Source organism: Hypanus sabinus, chromosome 25 (genome assembly GCF_030144855.1).
Source record: "Hypanus sabinus isolate sHypSab1 chromosome 25, sHypSab1.hap1, whole genome shotgun sequence".
NCBI classification, from domain to species: domain Eukaryota; kingdom Metazoa; phylum Chordata; class Chondrichthyes; order Myliobatiformes; family Dasyatidae; genus Hypanus; species Hypanus sabinus.
The window spans coordinates 13,425,209-13,445,011 of record NC_082730.1 but is presented as its reverse complement, the minus strand read 5'-3'; the positions used below and the strand labels follow the sequence as shown (position 1 = coordinate 13,445,011).

General features: G+C 45.8%; 1 protein-coding gene across 1 annotated transcript in view; it reads left to right on the top strand.

Annotated features, from left to right (window-relative positions):
• The first annotated feature begins 325 nt into the window (after positions 1-325).
• Positions 326-19,803, top strand: part of LOC132380883 (polymeric immunoglobulin receptor-like) — a 75,561-nt gene continuing 56,083 nt past the window's right edge. Inside the window, exons 1-3 of the mRNA XM_059949801.1 lie at positions 326-411; positions 10,819-11,130; positions 18,247-18,558. Of these exons, the coding sequence (XP_059805784.1) occupies positions 10,845-11,130; positions 18,247-18,558 (598 nt within the window). The 5' untranslated portion in view covers positions 326-411; positions 10,819-10,844. The remainder of the gene's footprint in view (positions 412-10,818; positions 11,131-18,246; positions 18,559-19,803) is intronic.

The window sequence follows — 19,803 nt, the reverse complement described above, 5'->3', positions numbered from 1 at the left end:
AGAGAGAGGTTGAGCAGGTTGGGCCTTCTTTTACTGGACAGTAGGTGAATAAGGAAGATTTTACAGGGGTATATAAAACCGAGATTTGTAGGTTGGATGAATACAGTTGGGACTGAGGAACGAGAGGATGAAGAGGAGAGATGTAATAGGCATTGACTTTGGGGGAGTCAGGAAGTGAGTCGCCAAACTGTCTGTACACCGCAGCTGACGTGTTTCATTTCAAGAGAGGAACTGTTCTCTTTGAGATATCTGAATAAGGAAGTGGCCAACTCAGACACAGTACAGGGACCTGATCAGGTTGACACTGCTGAAATATGGAGCTGCTGCAGGGTGAACTCACCCACCAGAAACAGCCCAGGATTGTGGAATCTATTGTTCTGTTGTTTCTCATCTCTGTTGGCTTCACATCAGGTAAATCATTATTTTATAAAATTATCTGATCAGTCGAATTATTAACAAGTAGCCTGAAGTGTTTTTGTCAAAGCAACTGATGAAAATCAGGAACTTCTGATACCGTTCCCTCGCTCGGTGGTTAAGCTAATGGTAAAACACTCAGTCTGCAGGATCCTGCAGTAACTTCAGAGTCTGTTGTGATGTGTGTAGCCGATGTGTACACAGCAATTTCTCCTGTATAGCGAAGAGATAACAGCCCTCTATCCTGCCTCTTGCCCATGTTTGCAGGGGTAATTCTCATCCTGATAAGGCAGGGTCCTCTCACAGTGCCAAGCTCCCTCAGTAGAACACTCCGTCAGTGCTCAGGCTTCTGGAGTGTGAGAGGAACCGGCAATGCTCTGACTCGGTGGCCAGAACATCAGCCACCGAGCTTGGCCTGGAATACACCACAGGCACTGGGTGGGGCACAGCCAGCTTGGAAAAGCCACAGCAGACTGCTAGCAGAAGTGGTGGATGCAGGTTCGATTTCAATATTCAAGAGAAATTTGGATAAGTACATAAATGGGACAGGCATGATGGACTACGGTCTGGGTGAAGGTTGATAGGTCTCGGCAGATTATTAGCTCAGTATAGACTGAAAGGCTGGTTTCCACACTGTAGTGTTCAATTACTCTACGTCTCTAAGACACTCCCTACACACTGCATGGGAAAACGTTGAATTATAGGACACTCAAATAAAAACGTGTGCAACCAAACCTTTGGAAACAGATGTTCTTTTGCAATCAGGAACCATCACAAGCTCTTTTTAATTTTATATTTGGAGGATTTGTGCCAATGTCTCCCCTCTGCTAAAAATCATCTGCTCGCCTACAATAAATTGCAACACAACAGGCCCTGGTAGTTTGGGCACGTCTGCACTGTGGGCTTTACCCAGTCTCTGAAGATCAGGTCTCTGAATTCCTTGATGATAACTGGTGACTGTTCCTGGATTGATCTGATCACACATCTCCACACCTGCTCCTGACATTACGCAATGGGGAGTGTGCTGTCCACTGCCCACATTACCAGCGACTGGAAAGAGAATTGAATGATGTTAAGCTTCAGAGACTGGATGAAGTACAGTGGGCAGATGTTCCCGAGCTGCCAGTATCCATGGAAGACAGTTTATTTCAGGTGAGTGGCTACTTTAACTATAATAGACAGAGCTTGAGGTTTGGAATCTCCTCCAAACTTCTGTGACACTGTTTCCCCGTTTTCCTCCCGCACAGCCTGGTTCTCAGTATCGGAATGAATCCTTTTGTTTTCTACTTCTAACCAGAGGGAGTAACGATCCTGTCACATGAAGGTGTGGATTTTCCACTGGGGCTAGGGGTTGAAACAGCAGCTTTCATGAGCAGCTGTACAGTTTAATTCAATGGGGACATGTGACGTACCGACAGAAGGCAGTATATGAGATGAGGCAAGCACATCTCCACATCATGCTCACTCAGCTCTGGTGCACCACAGCTCTGTGTTCCATCCCCTCTACTACTTTCTCTATACACCAATGGCTGTGTATTCAGTGATCTATCAATTAAACTGATAAAGTTTGCTTAATCACTGACTAATCACCAGAGTGGATACAATCGCAACAACTTGGAGCTGAATGCCCTCAAAACCATGGAGGTGTTTATCAACTTCAGGAGTAAAGGGTCTCCTCTCCACACTCTTACCACCAACAACTCCACAGTGGGCACTGTGTCATCATTCAAGTACCTGGTCATCAGTATTTCACAGGAGATCGTGCGGGAGACCTGTATGTCCTTTATTAACAAGAAGGCTCGGCAGTGGATGTTCTGTTGTGACAACTGGTGAAATTCCACCTTCCCCATAATATGCTGGTGCAATTCTACACTGTTATCATAAAGAGCATCCCCACATCAGCCATTTCTGCCTGGTTTATGTAGCATCTCCTCACAATAAACAGAAGCTACAGTGAACTGCCACTTTGATGAAAATATCCTTGGCTGCAGCCCACCATTACAGCAGGACTGGTATGTGTCTAGGATGAAGAAATGGGCAGGAAAATTCATTGCAATCTCTACCCACCAGCAAACTACTTTTTCCTAAAACTCCCTTCTGAAAACCACGATAGGCCTATTAAAACAAAAACTTTACACCATTTTAAAAGTTTCTTCCCCCAGGTAACTAGTCTGGATCATATCCCCACCCATCACTGTCTCTGTACTAACTGTCAACACTTTAAACCATTTTTATAATGTTGTTTACATTGCAAGTATGTGTTGGTATTTATTTATGCATGTTTTATTCCATATCTGTATTTTAACTACCAACTTCTTTTTATATAATGTATTATTATTATAATTTCTGAGTGGTGAGGTTTTCTCTTTTCTGTCTCACCAACACCCCACTGTACATTCTGAATACATGTAAATGTACACGGAGAATAAAGCTGAATGCACAGAAACAGACTGAATAACGAGCTGGCATCCAGGAAAGCAGGTGTGGGCTTTAGTACGACTAAGGAGTGGGTGGTCACAAATTTCACCCCAGTAGGGAGGAGTTAGGATGCGGGTGACCTTAAACAAATCCTCAGTCAACAGAGGTTCTGATAGTAGTGGTTGGAATGTGGAAGGTCTTCAAGTGGGTGAAGCAATTCCATGGAAGATTTTGTTTTGGTGCCATGAGGAAGATTACCTTGTTCTTGGTGATAAGCCAAATTTATGTTCTTGGTGATAAGTCAAATGTATGGTCAAATCTCTAGAGGAGGAAACCAGAGGTCCATGAGCCAGTCCTCATTGGAGGATCAGAGATGGAGAGGGACAGCAATTTTAAATTCCTCTGTGTTATTATTTTGGAGGACCTGTCTTAGGCCCAGCACATAAAGTGAAATTACGAAGAAAGCAAGACAGCGTGCATACTTCCTTTCAATTTTGTAAAGATTCAAAGGCTCAAAGGTTCATTTTATTATCAAAATATTTCTGCAGAACACATCTCTGAGATTCATCCTTTCCTGTTAGTCATAGAGTACAGAAAAACCATATAGTTGAAAGAAAATACATCAACTCCCTTGTAGGAAAAGAAAAAAAACAAAAATTCACAATCCCCAAACCACAACCCGCCCACCTCCACAGACCACCCCTCACACATAAACTAACAGTTTGCTCAGACAGAGAACCAGCAAAAAGAACATCAAACCCCAAACCCCGAGCCTGACAATCAGCAACAAGAAAGAATGGATGAGAACACAAGACAAACACATAGAGCTGAAAGAGGCCAATATGAACTTCAGTTAGCTTGAACTCCAGTCCAATCCATACGTCTCAGAATTTCAATAAAATCTCTGAGATCCTAGGGGAGAACACCTGCACGTTTAGTGACCTTTCCAAGGAGAGTGACTCGAACCTAGCGTCCCTCCGAGGGGAGCGACTCGAACCCAGCAGCCCCTCTGAGGATAGCCTGCACTCTCAACCTCCGCATTTGCCTCGATGTTTCAGCATGACATCTTAAACATTGCCAGTCTTATGGGTGTCTATTGAAGACTATATTCACTGGCTGCATCACAGCCTGGTGTAGCCCTAAACAGAAAAACCTACAAAAAGTAGTGGATATGACACAGTCCATCATGGTAAAGCCATCCCCACCACTGCAAATTGTGAGCAGTGGTAGTGAGGACTTAACACAGGATCAACTGGGCACATCTACATGAAATATTGTCACAGGAAAGCAGCATTCATCATCAAGGATCTTTACCCCCCAGAACATGCTCTCTTCTCACTGCTGCCATCAGGAAGGAGGTACAGGAGCAACAGGACCCAATACCAGCAGGTTCAGGAACACTTATTACCCCACAACCATCGGGCTCCTGAACCAGAGGGATAACTACACTTTTCCCATCATTAAAGCACTCCCACAACCTATGAACTCACTTTCAAGGACATTTCATCGCATCTTCTGGATAATTATTGCTTATAATTTCTTTATTTTGTATTTGCACACAGGCTGAACATTCAAGAGGTCTTTCATTGATTCTGTTATGGCTATTATTCTATTATGGATTTATTGAATAAGCCCACTGAATGGACTTTGATAATAAATTTACTTTGCATTTTCAACATTGTCGCTTTCTCCCTGCACCCTAGGCTATCAGCCAAAAGGGCAGGGGTTTCAGTGCATGTACATTAATCACCAGGGACCACCAGCTCTCCATTCTGTATATTCAGAAGCTCTCCCAATGGAGATCAGCTGGCTCTGTGAGTAAGTGTGTCTGAGCCAAAGCTATCTCATACCACCTCCTTGCACTCTCCATTTCCTTCTTAAGCATAAAACTGCATCTCCTTTACTGCCAGATCCCAGTTGACCCTTCTTTTTTCCTGACCAGGTCTCTAATGATTAAGAATTCTTTATTCCTGCCAGCCCTGACAATACTCCAAATTATCACACTTTTACAAAATTCCCACTTGTCAATCGCCCCCTTGCCTGCAAACAAACTACTCCAATCAAGTTCGGCAAGTTTTTCTCTAATATCATCAAAATTGGCCATGCTCCAATTTGTCCAGCCCATTTCCCAAGAATATATTGGGCCTTTCCCTCTCTGTAGCAGAGCCTTCTATATACTGCTTGCAGGAACTTTCCTGAAAACTATTAATAAACACAATCCCATCAATTTCCTTAGCACTAAAGCAGATTCACTCTTTATTTAGAAAGTCAAATCATTTACCATGACAAACTTAATATTCACGCAACTCTCTGCAACCACCTTGAAGAATTTGTTCCTCTAATCTGGGTTTATTGTTAGACGGCCTCTGGTGGAATCCGAAAAAAGTATTCAGCCAGTTCTTCCTCTGAGTTTCACCCAAAAAGCCACACTGGATGATCCCCCAATAGTTTCAGTGAGAACTGGGTATCATCGCAAGGGCAGAATTTACTCTCCATCTCTGGTTGCCCCTGAGAAGCTGGTGACTCTTTCACTGAACCACAGCAGGGATCATTTTCCCAGAAATCACAACCTGCTCTCAACAAGAATCAGAATCAGGCTTAATATCACCTACGTATTTTGTGAAATTTGTTAACTTTGCAGCAGCAGCAGCACAAAACCATTATGATTATATAGTGAAAAAACTGAATGACAGTAGGTAGGTACTGTGTGTAGATATATACTGACTGTATCATCATCTGGTATGGAGTGGGGTGGTGAGCTACTGAACAGGATCAAAGTAAACTGAAGAGTTGTAAAAGTATGTAACAGATAAAAATTGTTTTCTTACATAAGTAGAGCAAAAATAGAAAATGAAAAAGCAATGTATTGTTCATGAGCTCAATGTCCATTCAGAAATCAGAGCAGATGGGCAGAAGCTGTTTCTGAATTGCTGAGTGTGTGCTTTCATGCTTCTGTACCTCCCTCCCGATTGTAACAACAAGAAGAGGACATTTTCTGGGGATGGGGGTTCTAAATGATGTTCACCGATTTTGAGGCATCACTCCCCGAAGACATCTTGGATAATACTGAGGCAAGCGCCCGTCATTGGACTGACTAATTTTCTAACTTTCTGCAGCTTACTTCGATCCTGTGCAGTAGATCCCCACCCCCATGTACTAGATAGTGATGCAGCCAGTCAGATTGTACAGTTTTTAGAAATGTCCGAGGATTGTGTTCCCTCATCTTACCTTTATGAAAGTCCACAAGCAGCCCTTTGGTCTTAGGTGTGCTGAGTGCACTGTGACACCACTCAACTAGCTGGTATATCCCACTCCTGTATGCCCTCTCGTCACTATCTGAAATTCTGCCAACAATGACCTTATCATCAGCAAATTTCTGGATGACATTTGAGCTGTCCCTAGTCGTGGTTGTCCGGGAGTAGAGAAGTGGGCTAAACACACATCCCTGAGGAGAGCCAGGGTTGATTGTCAGCAAGGAGGAGATGTTGTGGCGACCCATTTCCTAGCGTATCCGAACCGACTCACAATTAGATAGCCTACGGGGGTTTGAGAGCACAGAGCTTTGGAGCCTCTGCGCCATGGGGGGCCGGTTGACAGAGGCTTAAAAGTGAGGCTGAAGTTTTCGAATAAAGTTTTTTCCTTCGACTGCAGTTACCGACTCCGTGTCGTAATTTTAGCGCTGCGTGTAGCACACCGCTACAATTGGTGACCCCGACGGTCCAAACGCTTTTTGGACCAGAAATGACCGACGCCGCCTCTGTTCATGCAGTTTCATTGAAACTGCCAGGTTTCTGGACACAGCGCCCGGACCTATGGTTCCAGCAAGCCGAAGCCCAATTCCACGTTTGCCAGATCACCTCAGAAGACACCCGCTACTACTACGTGGTGAGCTCCCTCGACCAGGACACAGCGGCCCAGGTCGCGGAGTTCGTACAGTCGCCCCCAGCAGACGGCAAGTACACGGAATTCAAAGCCCTGCTCCTCAGGACTTTCGGACTCTCACGGCGCAAGCGGGCTGCCCGTTTACTGCACCTGGATGGCTTGGGCGACAGACCTCCATCGGCTTTAATGAATGAGATGTTGTCTCTCGCCGACGAACGCACACCCTGCCTCATGTTTGAGCAGGCATTCCTGGAGCAGCTGCCCGAGGACATCCGCCTGCTGCTGTCTGACGCGGATTTCAGTGACCCCCGGAAGGTGGCAGCCCGGGCGGACTTGCTGTGGAACGCCAAAAAGGTGAGCGGGGCGTCCATCGCACAGATCACCCAGCCACGCTCCCGGCAGCAAACCAGTCCAGGCCCGGCCGCAGAGCCCGCCAACCCCCGGCCCAATGAACACTGGTGCTTCTACCACCAGCGGTGGGGCGCAGAAGCCCGCCATTGTCGCCCGCCCTGCAAGTTCCCGGGAAACGCCAGGGCCAGCCGCCGCTGATGGCTACGGCGGCTGGCCATCGGGATAGCTTCCTGTATGTGTGGGATAGAAGGTCGGGACGCCGGTTTTTGGTCGATACTGGGGCTGAGATCAGCGTTTTACCTCCGAGGAGTTACGACACCCGCAGCAGGGCACCGGGTCCCCCCCTGAGGGCCGTGAATGGCAGCACTGTAAGGACCTATGGCACCCGCCAGGCGCAGCTACAGTTCGGCTCCAGCCAGTTCATGTGGGACTTCACACTGGCCGCCGTAGCCCAACCGCTTCTGGGTGCGGATTTTTTGCGGGCTCACAGCCTGCTGGTCGACCTGCCCAGGAAGAGACTGGTACACGGCGAGACCTTTCAGACGTTCTCCCTGGGTGCAGCCCAGTTGCCGGCCCCTCACCTCGGCTCCATCACGCTGTCCGACAACGACTTCACCAGGGTCCTGGCGGAGTTCCCATCGGTTCTGGCACCGCAGTTCACAGCAGCCATGCCCAGGCACGGCGTACAGCACCACATCCCGACCCAGGGACCACCCCTCCATGCCTGTGCTCGGCAGCTTCCCCCGGACAAGCTCCGACTGGCGAAGGAGGAGTTCCAGAGGATGGAGGAATTGGGGATCATCCGGCGGTCCGACAGCCCATGGGCTTCCCCCCTGCACATGGTGCCCAAAGCGACGGGGGGCTGGAGACCATGCGGCGACTACCGCAGGCTGAACGAGGCTACCACACCGGACCGCTACCCTGTGCCGCACATTCAGGACTTTGCGGCAAACCTGCACGGCGCACGGATCTTCTCCAAGGTAGATCTCGTCCGGGGATACCATCAAATCCCGATGCATCCTGACGACGTCCCCAAAACGGCTCTCATCACCCCATTCGGCCTTTTCGAGTTCCTCCGCATGCCGTTCGGCCTGAAGAATGCCGCACAGACGTTCCAGCGGTTAATGGACGCGGTGGGACGGGACCTGGACTTCGCGTTCATCTATTTGGATGACATCCTCATAGCCAGCGGCAGTCGTCAGGAGCATCTGTCCCACCTCCGTCAACTCTGCGCCCGACTGAGTGAGTACGGTCTTACAATCAACCCTGCCAAATGCCAGTTCGGACTCGATACCATTGACTTCCTGGGCCACAGAATTACTAAAGACGGGGCAACCCCTCTGCCCACTAAGGTAGATGCGGTCCGCCACTTCCCCCGACCCACCACGATCAAAGGCCTTCAGGAATTCGGAGGTATGGTCAATTTCTACCGCCGCTTCCTCCCTTCAGCTGCCCGGATCATGCGCCCCCTGTTCGCCCTGATGTCGGGTCCGAGCAAGGACATTACCTGGGACGAGGAGTCCGCCGCCGCTTTCGTTCAAACGAAGGAAGCTTTGGCGGACGCCGCAATGCTAGTACATCCCAGAATGGACGCCCGTACCGCCCTCACAGTGGACGCATCTAACACGGCAGTCGGTGGGGTGCTGGAGCAACTCATCGCGGGTCGCTGGCAACCCCTGGCGTTTTTCAGCAAACACCTGCGACCACCCGAGCTTAAGTACAGTGCTTTCGACCGGGAACTGTTGGCGCTCTACCTGGCAATCCGGCATTTCAGGTACTTCCTAGAAGGTCGGCCCTTCACCGCATTCACGGACCACAAACTGCTTACCTTTGCGTTTACGAAAGCATCCGACCCCTGGTCGTCCCGCCAGCAATGCCACCTGTCCTACATCTCTGAATACACAACGGATGTCCGGCACATCTCGGGTAAGGACAATGTCGTGGCGGATGCGCTCTCTCGCCCTACCGTTCATGCCCTTTCCCAAGGGGTAGACTTTGAGGCACTGGCAGAGGCACAGCAGGCGGATGAGGAGATTCCGAGTTAGAGGACCGCAGTCTCCGGTCTGCAGCTCCAGGACCTCCCCGTGGGCCCGGGTGAGAGGACCCTACTCTGTGACGTCGCCACCGGCCAGCCCCGTCCAGTCGTCCCGACAGCATGGCGGCGCCGCGTTTTCGACTCCATTCATAACTTGGCGCATCCCTCCATCCGGACAACTGTCCGGATGGTTTCCAGCAGGTTCATTTGGCACGGTCTCCGCAAACAGGTCAGTGAATGGGCCAGAACGTGCATGCACTGCCAGATGGCCAAGGTGCAGCGGCACACCAAAGCCCCACCGCAGCAGTTCCATCCCGCCCACTGGCGTTTCGACCACATTCATGTGGATATCGTGGGCCCCCTGCCAGTGTCGCGCGGAGTGCGTTACCTCCTGACTATCGTGGACCGGTTCACAAGATGGCCAGAGGCGGTCCCGCTCACCGACACCACCTCCGAATCTTGCACCCGAGCCCTGATCGCCACCTGGATATCTCGCTTTGGTGTACCAGCCCACATTACCTCCGACAGAGGCGCCCAGTTCACCTCCAGCCTGTGGTCAGCTATGGCCAGCCTTTTGGGGACTCAGCTGCACCACACAACTGCCTACCACCCACAGTCGAACGGGCTAGTGGAGCGTTTCCACCGTCACCTGAAGTCGGCCCTCACGGCCTGCCTGCGAGGAGCCAACTGGGCGGACGAGCTTCCCTGGGTCCTACTCGGCATCCGCACAGCGCCCAAGGACGACCTGCACGCCTCGTCGGCCGAGTTGGTATACGGCGCGCCCCTGGTCGTCCCCGGGGAGTTCCTACCAGCCCCAAGGGGGCAAGAGGAAGAACCCGCAGCAGTCCTGGGCAGACTTCGCGAGAAGCTCGGTAACCTGGCCCCCATACCCACTTCACAGCATGGGCGGCACCCGACCTGCGTACACAAAGACCTACAGAACTGTAAGTTTGTGTTTGTACGAAGGGGCGGGCATCGGCCACCGCTGCAGCGGCCATACGAGGGGCCATTTATGGTGCTCCGGAACAACGGGTCCACGTTCGTGCTGGACGTTGGGGGGAAGGAGGAGGTTTTCACGGTGGACCGCCTCAAGCCGGCCCATGTGGACCTGGCACAACCGGCCGAGTTTCCGGCGCCTCGGCGCAGAGGCCGACCTCCCAAGCAGGTTCTGGCCCAGACTGTGGACATTGGGGGGTGTATCGCTGGTTCTGGGGGGGGGGTTATGTGGTGACCCATTTCCTAGCGTATCCGAACCGACTCACAATTAGATAGCCTACGGGGGTTTGCGAGCACAGAGCTTTGGAGCCTCTGCGCCATGGGGGGCCGGTTGACAGAGGCTTAAAAGTGAGGCTGAAGTTTTCGAATAAAGTTTTTTCCTTCGACTGCAGTTACCGACTCCGTGTCGTAATTTTAGCGCTGCGTGTAGCACACCGCTACAATGTTACTTCCAATCTGCTCATATTGAACCAACAGAGCGACAGAAGAAACAGCACACCCACAAGTTGGAAATGCCTAACTGAGCAATTCCACTTTCACTGTAACTTCAGGAACAATATCAGTGAAATAAGGATCAACATCAGGGATAAAATATTAAAGTGGAACATGATCTCTGCAAAATCATGGATTTTTCTGAACAACTGAAATGATGAGGTTATATTACTAACTGCACTTTGTACTGGTGATGTCTGAATGACCTTTCATTATTAATCTGTTCACAGGGTCAACTGCATTAACTGGACCTGAGATGGTCAGAGGAGTAGTGGGAGAATCAGTCACTCTGGAATGTCAGTATGATCAGAAATACAAGGACTACGTGAAGAAATGGTGTAGACGTGATCCGGACGTTGGTTGTAAGGATCTGGTTCCGACTGAGAAGCCACAAAATGGACGCATATCAATTACTGATAACAAAACACAAGGGATATTCTCAGTAACCATGGACAATCTAAAGAACAGTGATGAAGGGCTGTACCAGTGTATGATACAAAAGGCGAATGAAAACTTTACCATTTCACTGGAGTTTCCTGAAGGTATGTAAATATCTTTCTTCACTCTCCCAGCCTGGGAATTTCCTCCCTCGCCTCTGGGTGAAGTAAAAATATTCTTTATATGCTCTCTAAATCTTTTATTCCTTATCTTAAACTTCAGTCCCTGGTTACATACACTGTGAGCAGAAGATTACCACAAACAATTCCATCTATTCCCCATATAGTTTGGCAGATATCAGTCAGTCCCTCTTCAGTCTTCACCTCCCCAAAATGAACAACCCAGTCTCTCCGGTCTTTCCACATAATGCTTACCAGGCAACATCCCGGTGAATCTCCCTTGCACCCTCTCCACCCAGCTCCCTGTCCTTCCTACAAACCGGTCGTTACAACAGCACTAAAAGGATGGTTGGGATTTCTGGTAATCTGAAAAAAAACCTAAATAAGAAGGCTGATTCTGTTATGGTTATTATTCTATTATAGATTTATTGAATAAGCCCACTGAATGGACTTTGATAATAAATTTACTTTGCATTTTGAACACTTCTGCCCTCTCCCTGCACCCTAGGTTATCAGCCATATGGGCAGGGGTTTCAGTGAATGTACAGTAATCACCAGGGACCACCAGCTCTCCATTCTGTATATTCAGAAGCTCTCCCAATGGAGATCAGCTGGCTCTGTGAGTAAGTGTGTCTGAGCCAAAGCTATCTCATGCCACCTCCTTGCACTCTTGATTTCCTTCTTAAGCATTCACCTGCATCTCCTTTACTGCCAGATCCCAGTTGATCTATGTATCCTTCTTTTTTTTATGACCAGGTCTATAATGATTAAGAAATCTTTATTCCTGCCAGCCTTGACAATACTCCAAAGGGAATATGGATAATTTCACTTTTACAAAATTCCCACTTGTCAGTTGCCCCCTTGCTGCAAGCAAGCTACTCCAATCAAGATTGGCAAGTTTCTCTCTAATATCATCAACTCCAATCATAATATGCACACATAATAACACATCTTCCTTCTTGAAAGAAAAACCAATATTAGTCTACGTGCTCATAAACCTGCAAGGAAGAATAATTCATTTCAACAAAGATATCTACATTCTGTAGCCAGTCACTTTTCCCTTTTTTATTCAAATTCTCAACTGTTGAACATTTCAACTTCAATTGTAATGAGCAGCTACATTCCCTTATCTATTCTCAACTTACATTCAGTCTTAATGGTCCTTTTTTGTCTGCTATTCACTTCCACAGGAGTATGGCTTGTATTTGTTATGTTAATACTTGTGTCTTTCTGAGAACTCTGCTCAACAAGTTCATTTTTTACATATGCTGACCGCTTTGGTGTACTGACAGGAGACAGCTATGGGTTTAAACTTGTGGCCGTACATATTCATGATTCCTCATCGGGGATGTTTTGCTCCATCTGGATGTGATAGGAATGTGGATCTACATCCTCTTTGCATGGACTATGTGACAAAATCGTGATCTCGAATTCACATGACCTCCAGGCTTTGGGACTGGTAGTCTTTTCGCAGTCTTGTCATGATACTCTTTCTGTTTTTCTATCCCTTTTACTTTAGCCAGTGTGACCTTGTGTGCTCATTTAGGTGTCAACAGGATTTCATGCACTGGAAGTTTAGTGCGTGTCTGTCGACCCATCAGCTCTCGGACTGGTGAAAGGCCATTCTGCAGTGGCACACTGTAAATCACTAGACTTTTGTGGAAATCCTCTCATCCATCTTGCACTTTCCTCTTGAGGCCCTTCACTACCTTGACTAAACTCTCTGCTAGATTCTCACTGATGACATATGTCAAAACCCTCATTCATTGGCAAAGGACTGAAATTCACAGCTCCAATTGTGGTCCCTTGTCTGACACTACATCACGTGGAACTCCCTGCCTTGCAAACACTGCTTTCAGGAAGGTGATGACTGCTTTGCTGGATGTTGATTGCAGTGTTGCAATATTTCGGTAATTGGAAAAGTAGTTTGTTACAACATTGTGATTCTTCCCTTTACAATCAAACAAATCCACTCCAACATTGAAGTACTATCTGTCTGGTACAAGGTGTTGGTGGAAGCAGTTCTGCTTGCTAATTTCTTATCTGTCGGTAAGGCCTATTTCACATGAAGCAATGGTCTGGTTGATGCCTCAGTTCTTTTTTGACCAGTATATCACTTCACCAGCTCTACGTTTACATATTCCCTCATCAAATGCCCGTTGTGCATCTTTTGGAGCATTCCCTTTGAAGAAGCAAAATTGCTCTATTTGAAGACCATACCTTTCACTACTAACAGTTCAGCTCTGGATGCCCGTGAATCCTGAATACCCATTGGACAGTCATTCTTAGCTGCTGTCAATGCTTTCCATATCGTATCTTTGAGTTCTCTCATTGTTTCATCTGACCCTGCTGTTTTCCTAATCTGCTCTGTTCTTTTAAGAGATATTGGAAGGGAGGTGACAATTGTCTCAACAAAGACCTGTATATCTGCATTAACCTCTTCATCAACCTGCTCTTTCTCATAAATTGCATAAGACAGTGCATCAGCAGCAAACTTGATTTTCCCACAGTGTAGATCATCTTCACATCATATTTCTGCAGCCTTCTCAACACGTGTTGTATCCTCACGAGACAGTAGTTCAGTGGTTTGGACAGAAATTAGACAAATGGTGTATGGTCTGTCTCCACTTCAAAACCTTGTCCATAGGTGTACTGATGGAGCTCTATGCATGCATATTTGCTGAGAAATGCTTTCTCTATCTGTATATAGTTGTCTTCCACGCTTGCTAAAACCCTTGACACACAGGTCACAGGTTGACATGTGTCATCATGCTGCTGCAGTAGTACTGATTCAAAGCCATTTTGGGACGTATCAGCTGAGTTTCCAGTACAACTTTCTGGATCATAGAACTTCAGCCTGTCTCTTTAGTGATGACTCTTTTCAGCATTTGAAAACAATCTTCTTGCTCATGAGATAACTTTGATTCTCAAGGAGTGACACAAGTGGTTTGACACAGCTGACGGTCAAGGGTGAACGTAGCCAGAAAAATCTCCATCCCCAAGAAATGTCTCATCTCCTCGCTGTTTATGGACACTCCATGTTTTCAGCATCCGACGTCTTTCTTGGGTTAGCCATTACACCCTCTTCAGGTATGACACTGGGTTGAACTCCCTGCATTGCCCATTGGGAACTGAAGTTTTTTATTATCTAACATAATGATACGTAGAGTACCTAATAAAGTGGCCACTGAGTGTATTTCCCAGCAAAAACTTGCTCACATGAGCTAGTTCCTGGGTAAGCTCCATAACATATTGCTCTGAAAATTAAGTCCTCATGTACTCTACAATTTTTTTCTCTTTGATACTCTTGCTTGTAATCAATACGAAGGAGCTGGTCATTGACATTAAAAAAGTAGGTTGCAGCATGTGCTTGTGTATGCATCATTAATGCAGAGTTGGAGATGGTTGAGAACTTCAAAGTCACAGCCGTAAGTATCACTAAGAATTTGTCCTGACCCAGCCATACAGATGCTATACCCAAGAAAGGACACTGACACCGCAACTTCATCAGTAGCTTAAGAAAATTTGGCATCTCCCAATGACCAACGCCAATTTTATTAGATGCACCACAGAAGGCATCCGATCTGGATGAATCACTATTTTTATAGCAACTGCTCTTCCAAAGACCACAAGAGCTGTGAACATAACTCAATCCATCAGCTAAACCAGTCTCCCTTCTTTGGTCTCTCTTATCTATGGTTCAGGAAAGCATCCATCAAAAATCAAGGACCCCTTTCACCCAGATAATTTGCTCTTCTCCCTCCTCCCGTCTATGAGAGGGAAACAAATGTTTTAGAGCATGTACCACCAGGCTCGAGGACACCTTCTGTACCCACTGTAAACAGATCCTGAGCAGACCTTTCATACACTCAAAGTTGAACCTCAGATCTTCCAATCTACCTCATGTATCCCTTGCATTTCTCTGTACCTGCATATTACATTCTGCATTCTGTTTTCCCTTTACTGCCTTGACATACTGATGTTGATAATGATCTGTCTGGAGGGAGTTCAAACAAAAGTTTTCCACTGGATCTTCGTATATGTGACAATAATCAAACAATTCCAATTCCCACTGAACTTTCCAGTGACAATTGCAGCTCCCTTCAAACATGCCTTAGTGATTTCCACATTTATGCTCTGCACTAATATAGGGTGAAATTTTGGCAGTGTGTAGACAACTCTTACCTTAGCCATGCACTTTGTGATTTTAACCATTCTGATTCTACGTTACAACCCACAGACTCAACCCTAACAGCGCAACACCACTCTGGCAACTTTCCTGATTAATAACAAATAAACTATCGCCTTTCCTTTATGCCCATTTCTTTTGGAATATTCTGGATGAATGAGTACTCAGTCCTGTTGATTCTGTAATCATACAGTTTCCCCCAAGCCTCTCATAATCCTTCATCAGAAACTCCATCGTAGCTCTACCTATGTCTACAGTACCAATGTTGGTCATGTCATCGTACCCCTCCCCAATACGAACATTTTCTTCAGCTCAGAACGAATGCCCTTCACCCTAACAACTCAGCTTGTGGAATTCTGAAAGTATTGAAAGAAGTTTAATAATGTGTGTAAGAGTGAGAAGGAAACTCATCCCTTTTGTTCCACCATTCCATTATTACTGTCTATTATCTCTCTCAACCCCATTCTCCTGTCTTCTCCCTGTAACCTTTGACAATCCAGATTAACCAAGAACTTGCAAACTCCCACTTTAAATATACCCCATGACCTGGCTTCCACAGGTATCTGTTGCAATGAACTCCAGAGTTTTTTTCAATATTCCATTGGTTTCAGTGAGATCCCCCCACATCATTCTTCCAAACATCAGCAAGTATCAGCCCAGAGCAATCAAATGCAACATAAATGTTAATGTTTTCATCCACAGAATGATTCTTGTGTTCCTCTCCAATGCCAACACATCTTTTCTTCGAGAAGAGGCCTAAAACTGCTCACAATACTCTGTGACCAATGGCCTTATGAAGGCTCGGCTTTATATCGCTGTTTTTATATTCTTGTCTTCTGAATATGAACACTAACATAACATTCACCTTCCATACCATTGACTCAAACTACAAGTTAACCTTTAAGGAATTCTGGAAGAGGAATCCCAAGGTCCCTTTGTACCTCTCATTTTTGAATTTTCACCTCATTTAGAAAATAGTCTATGCCTTTATCTGTCTAAAAGCTTGTGCAGGCTGCCCGCCTACTTAAAATTACCTGTCTTTTCACCTATCTTTAAATCGTCTGTAAATCAACCACAAAGCAATCAATTCCATCATCCAAATCATTGGCTGATAATGTGAAAATGATTAAGAATTCTTTATTCCTGCCAGCCTTGACAATACTCCAAAGGGAATATGGATTATCTCACTTTTACAAAATTCCCATTTGTCAGTTGCCACCTTGTCCACAAACAAATTATTACAATCAAGTTCGGCAGGTTTCTATCTAATACCATCAAATTTGGCCATGCTCCAATTTGTCAAGCCCATTTCCTAAGAATACATTGGGCTTTTCCCTCTCTGTAGCAGAGCCTTATATATATTGCTTGAGAGAACATTTCTGAAAGCAATTAATAAATACAATCCCATCAATTTCCTTAGCACTAAAGCAGATTCACTCTTTATTTAAAAAGTTAAATCATTTACTGTTGCAAACCTAATATTCATGCAACTTTCTGCAACCACCTTGAAGAATTTGTTCCACTAATCTGGGTTTATTATTAGACGGCCTCTGGTATAATCCAAATAAAGTATTCACCCAGTTCTTCCTCTGAGTTTCACCCAAAAAGTCACACTGGATGATCCCCTAATAATTTCATTGAGATCTGGGTATCATTACAAGGGCAGAATTTACTCTCTATCTCTGGTTGCCCTGTGAAGGCGGTGAGTCTTTCGCTGAAACACAGCAGGGATCATTTTCCCAGAAATCACAACCTGTTCTCAACAAGAATCAGAATTAGAATCAGGTTTAATATCACCAACATATTTCATGAAATTTGTTAACTTTGCACCAGCTGTACAACACCATACATGATAATATAGGGAAAAACTGAATTACAGTAGGTACTGTGTGTAGATATATACTGACTGTTTGTATCACCGTCTGGTATGGGGGCAGGCTGGCGAGCTACTAAACAGGATCAAAGTAAGCTGAAGAGTTGTAAAAATATATAACAGATACAATTTGTTTTATTACATAAGTTGCAAAAATAGAAAAAGAAGAAGCAATGTGGGGTTTATGAGCTCAATCTCTGTTCAGAAATCAGAGAGCAGATGGGCAGAAGTTGTTACTGATACTAGATGGTGATGCAGCCAATCAGATTGCTTTTCATGGTACATCTATAGAAATGTCTGTGGATTGTAGGTAACACACCAAATCTCCTCAAATTGCAAGTGCAATATAGCCTCTGTCTTGCCCTTTTCTTAGCTGCATCGATATGTTGGAAACAGGTTAGATCCTCAAACATATGAACACCCAGGAACTTGAAGTTTCTCACGCTCTCCACTTCTGATCCTTCCCTGAGGATTAACATGTGTTCCCTCATCTTACCTTTTCGAAAGTCCACAATCAGTTCTTTGGTCTTAAATACGATGAGCACAAGGTTGTTTCTGTGACACCACTCAACTAGCTAGTGTATCCCACTCCTGTTTGCCCTCTCGTCACCATCTGAAATTCTCCCAACAATGGCTGTATCATCAGCAAATTTCTGGATGACATTTGAGCTGTCACGAGACGTGTGTGTCTGGGAGTAGAGAAGTGGGCTAAACACACATCGATGAGGAGAGCCAGTGTTGATTGTCAGCAAGGTAGAGATTATACTTCCAATCTGCACAGATTGAACCAACACACCAAAAGAAGAAACAGCACACACACAATTTGGAAATGCCTAACAGAGCAATTCCACTTTCACTGTAACTTCAGGAACAATATCAGTGAAATAAGAATTAACATCAGGGATAAAAGATTAAAGTGGAATATGATCTCTGCAAAATCTTGGAATTTTCTGAACAACTGAAATGATGAGGTTATATTACTAACTGCACTTTGTACTGGTGATGTCTGAATGACCTTTTATTATTAATCTGTTCACAGGCTTAACCGGACCTGAGAAGGTCAGAGGAGTAGTGGGACAATCCGTCACTGTGGAATGTCAGTATGAGCATGAATACAGGGACAACGTGAAGAAATGGTGCAAGAAATGGTTCTTTCTTTGTGATGCTCTGGTTTCGACTGAGGAGCCACAACAGGGAAGAGTATCAATTACTGATAAGAAAACACAAGGGATATTCTCAGTAACCATGAACAATCTAATGAAGAGTGATGAAGGGTGGTACCAGTGTACGATAGTAAGGGCGTTCTACAAACCAAACAAAAGGTTTACCATTTCACTGGAGGTTTCGGAAGGTACGTTAATTTTTTTTTCACTCTTCCAGACTTGGAATTTCTTCCCTCACTTCTGGGTGAAGTAAAAATATTCTTTATATGCCCTCTAAGACTTTTATTCCTTACCTCAAACTTCACTCCCTGGTTACATACACTGTGAGCAGAAGTTTACCACAAACAATTCCATCTATTCCCCATATAGTTTGGCAGATATCAGTCAGTCCCCTTTCAGTCTTCATCTCCCAAAACAGAACAACCCAGTCTCTCTAGTCTTTCCACATAATTTATTGTTGCATACAAAGCAACATCCCGGTGAATCTCCCTTGCAGCCTCTCCACCCTGCTCCCTGTCCTTCCTACAAACTGGTCATTACAACTGCACTAAAAGTATGGTTGGGATTTCTGGCAATCTGAACAAAATACAACTGACAAGAAGTGGGAATCCTTTGCTGAACAGTTAACAGTTTACATTATCTCTGTCTCAATTATTAAAGAGATGAAATCTCAAACATTATTTTCACATCCCTGTGGGAAATTACCAGGGTATTTTATATCCACTCTTCACCTTTACCCTCCCTTTCTCTCCCCCTCCACACTGATCACTTTCCCCTTCCTCAGCGTTCTTCCTTCTCTTTCCATCCCCACAAACCCTATTCCCACTCTCCCATCTCTGATGCTCCAGTTTCCCAGCAGTGGGAGTTGGAGGCCTTGCCTTTTCCCTGTAGTCCCAGAAGTGGACAGATTAGGCTCAGGATCCTTCTGCTTTCATTCCATCCCCTTGGTTCAACACTGAAATGCTGACCCAGTGTGACCAACAGCAAGAGCCCAGCTTCGGTGTGGGAGATGTCCCAGTAGGGGATGGAGGGGGGAAATGTAGCCTCAGCTGCTGAGGGGATTTTCAGGTAACTGGGACACTCCCAGGAACATTCTTTGACCAGGCACACAAAAGCTCATCTGGAGAGCGCCAGAGAAATCACTACTTTCCTCATAACTGATGATAACAGAAAGGTTGATCATGGACTTTCACCAGAAATAAATTCCCCAAAATAAAAGGAACTTTGTCAGATCACTATTTAGAAAGATTCCAGAAATTACACTCGGTGCCAATTTTATTACGTATTGCCTTTACCTAATAAAGAGGCTACTGAGGTATGTTCATGATCAATAAAATGTGAGAACATTTTATTACTGAACTGCTGCTTAACCCTTGACCTGTGCAACCAGGTCACCATCGTAGCTTCTGGTACCGGGTGAACCCTCACATTGC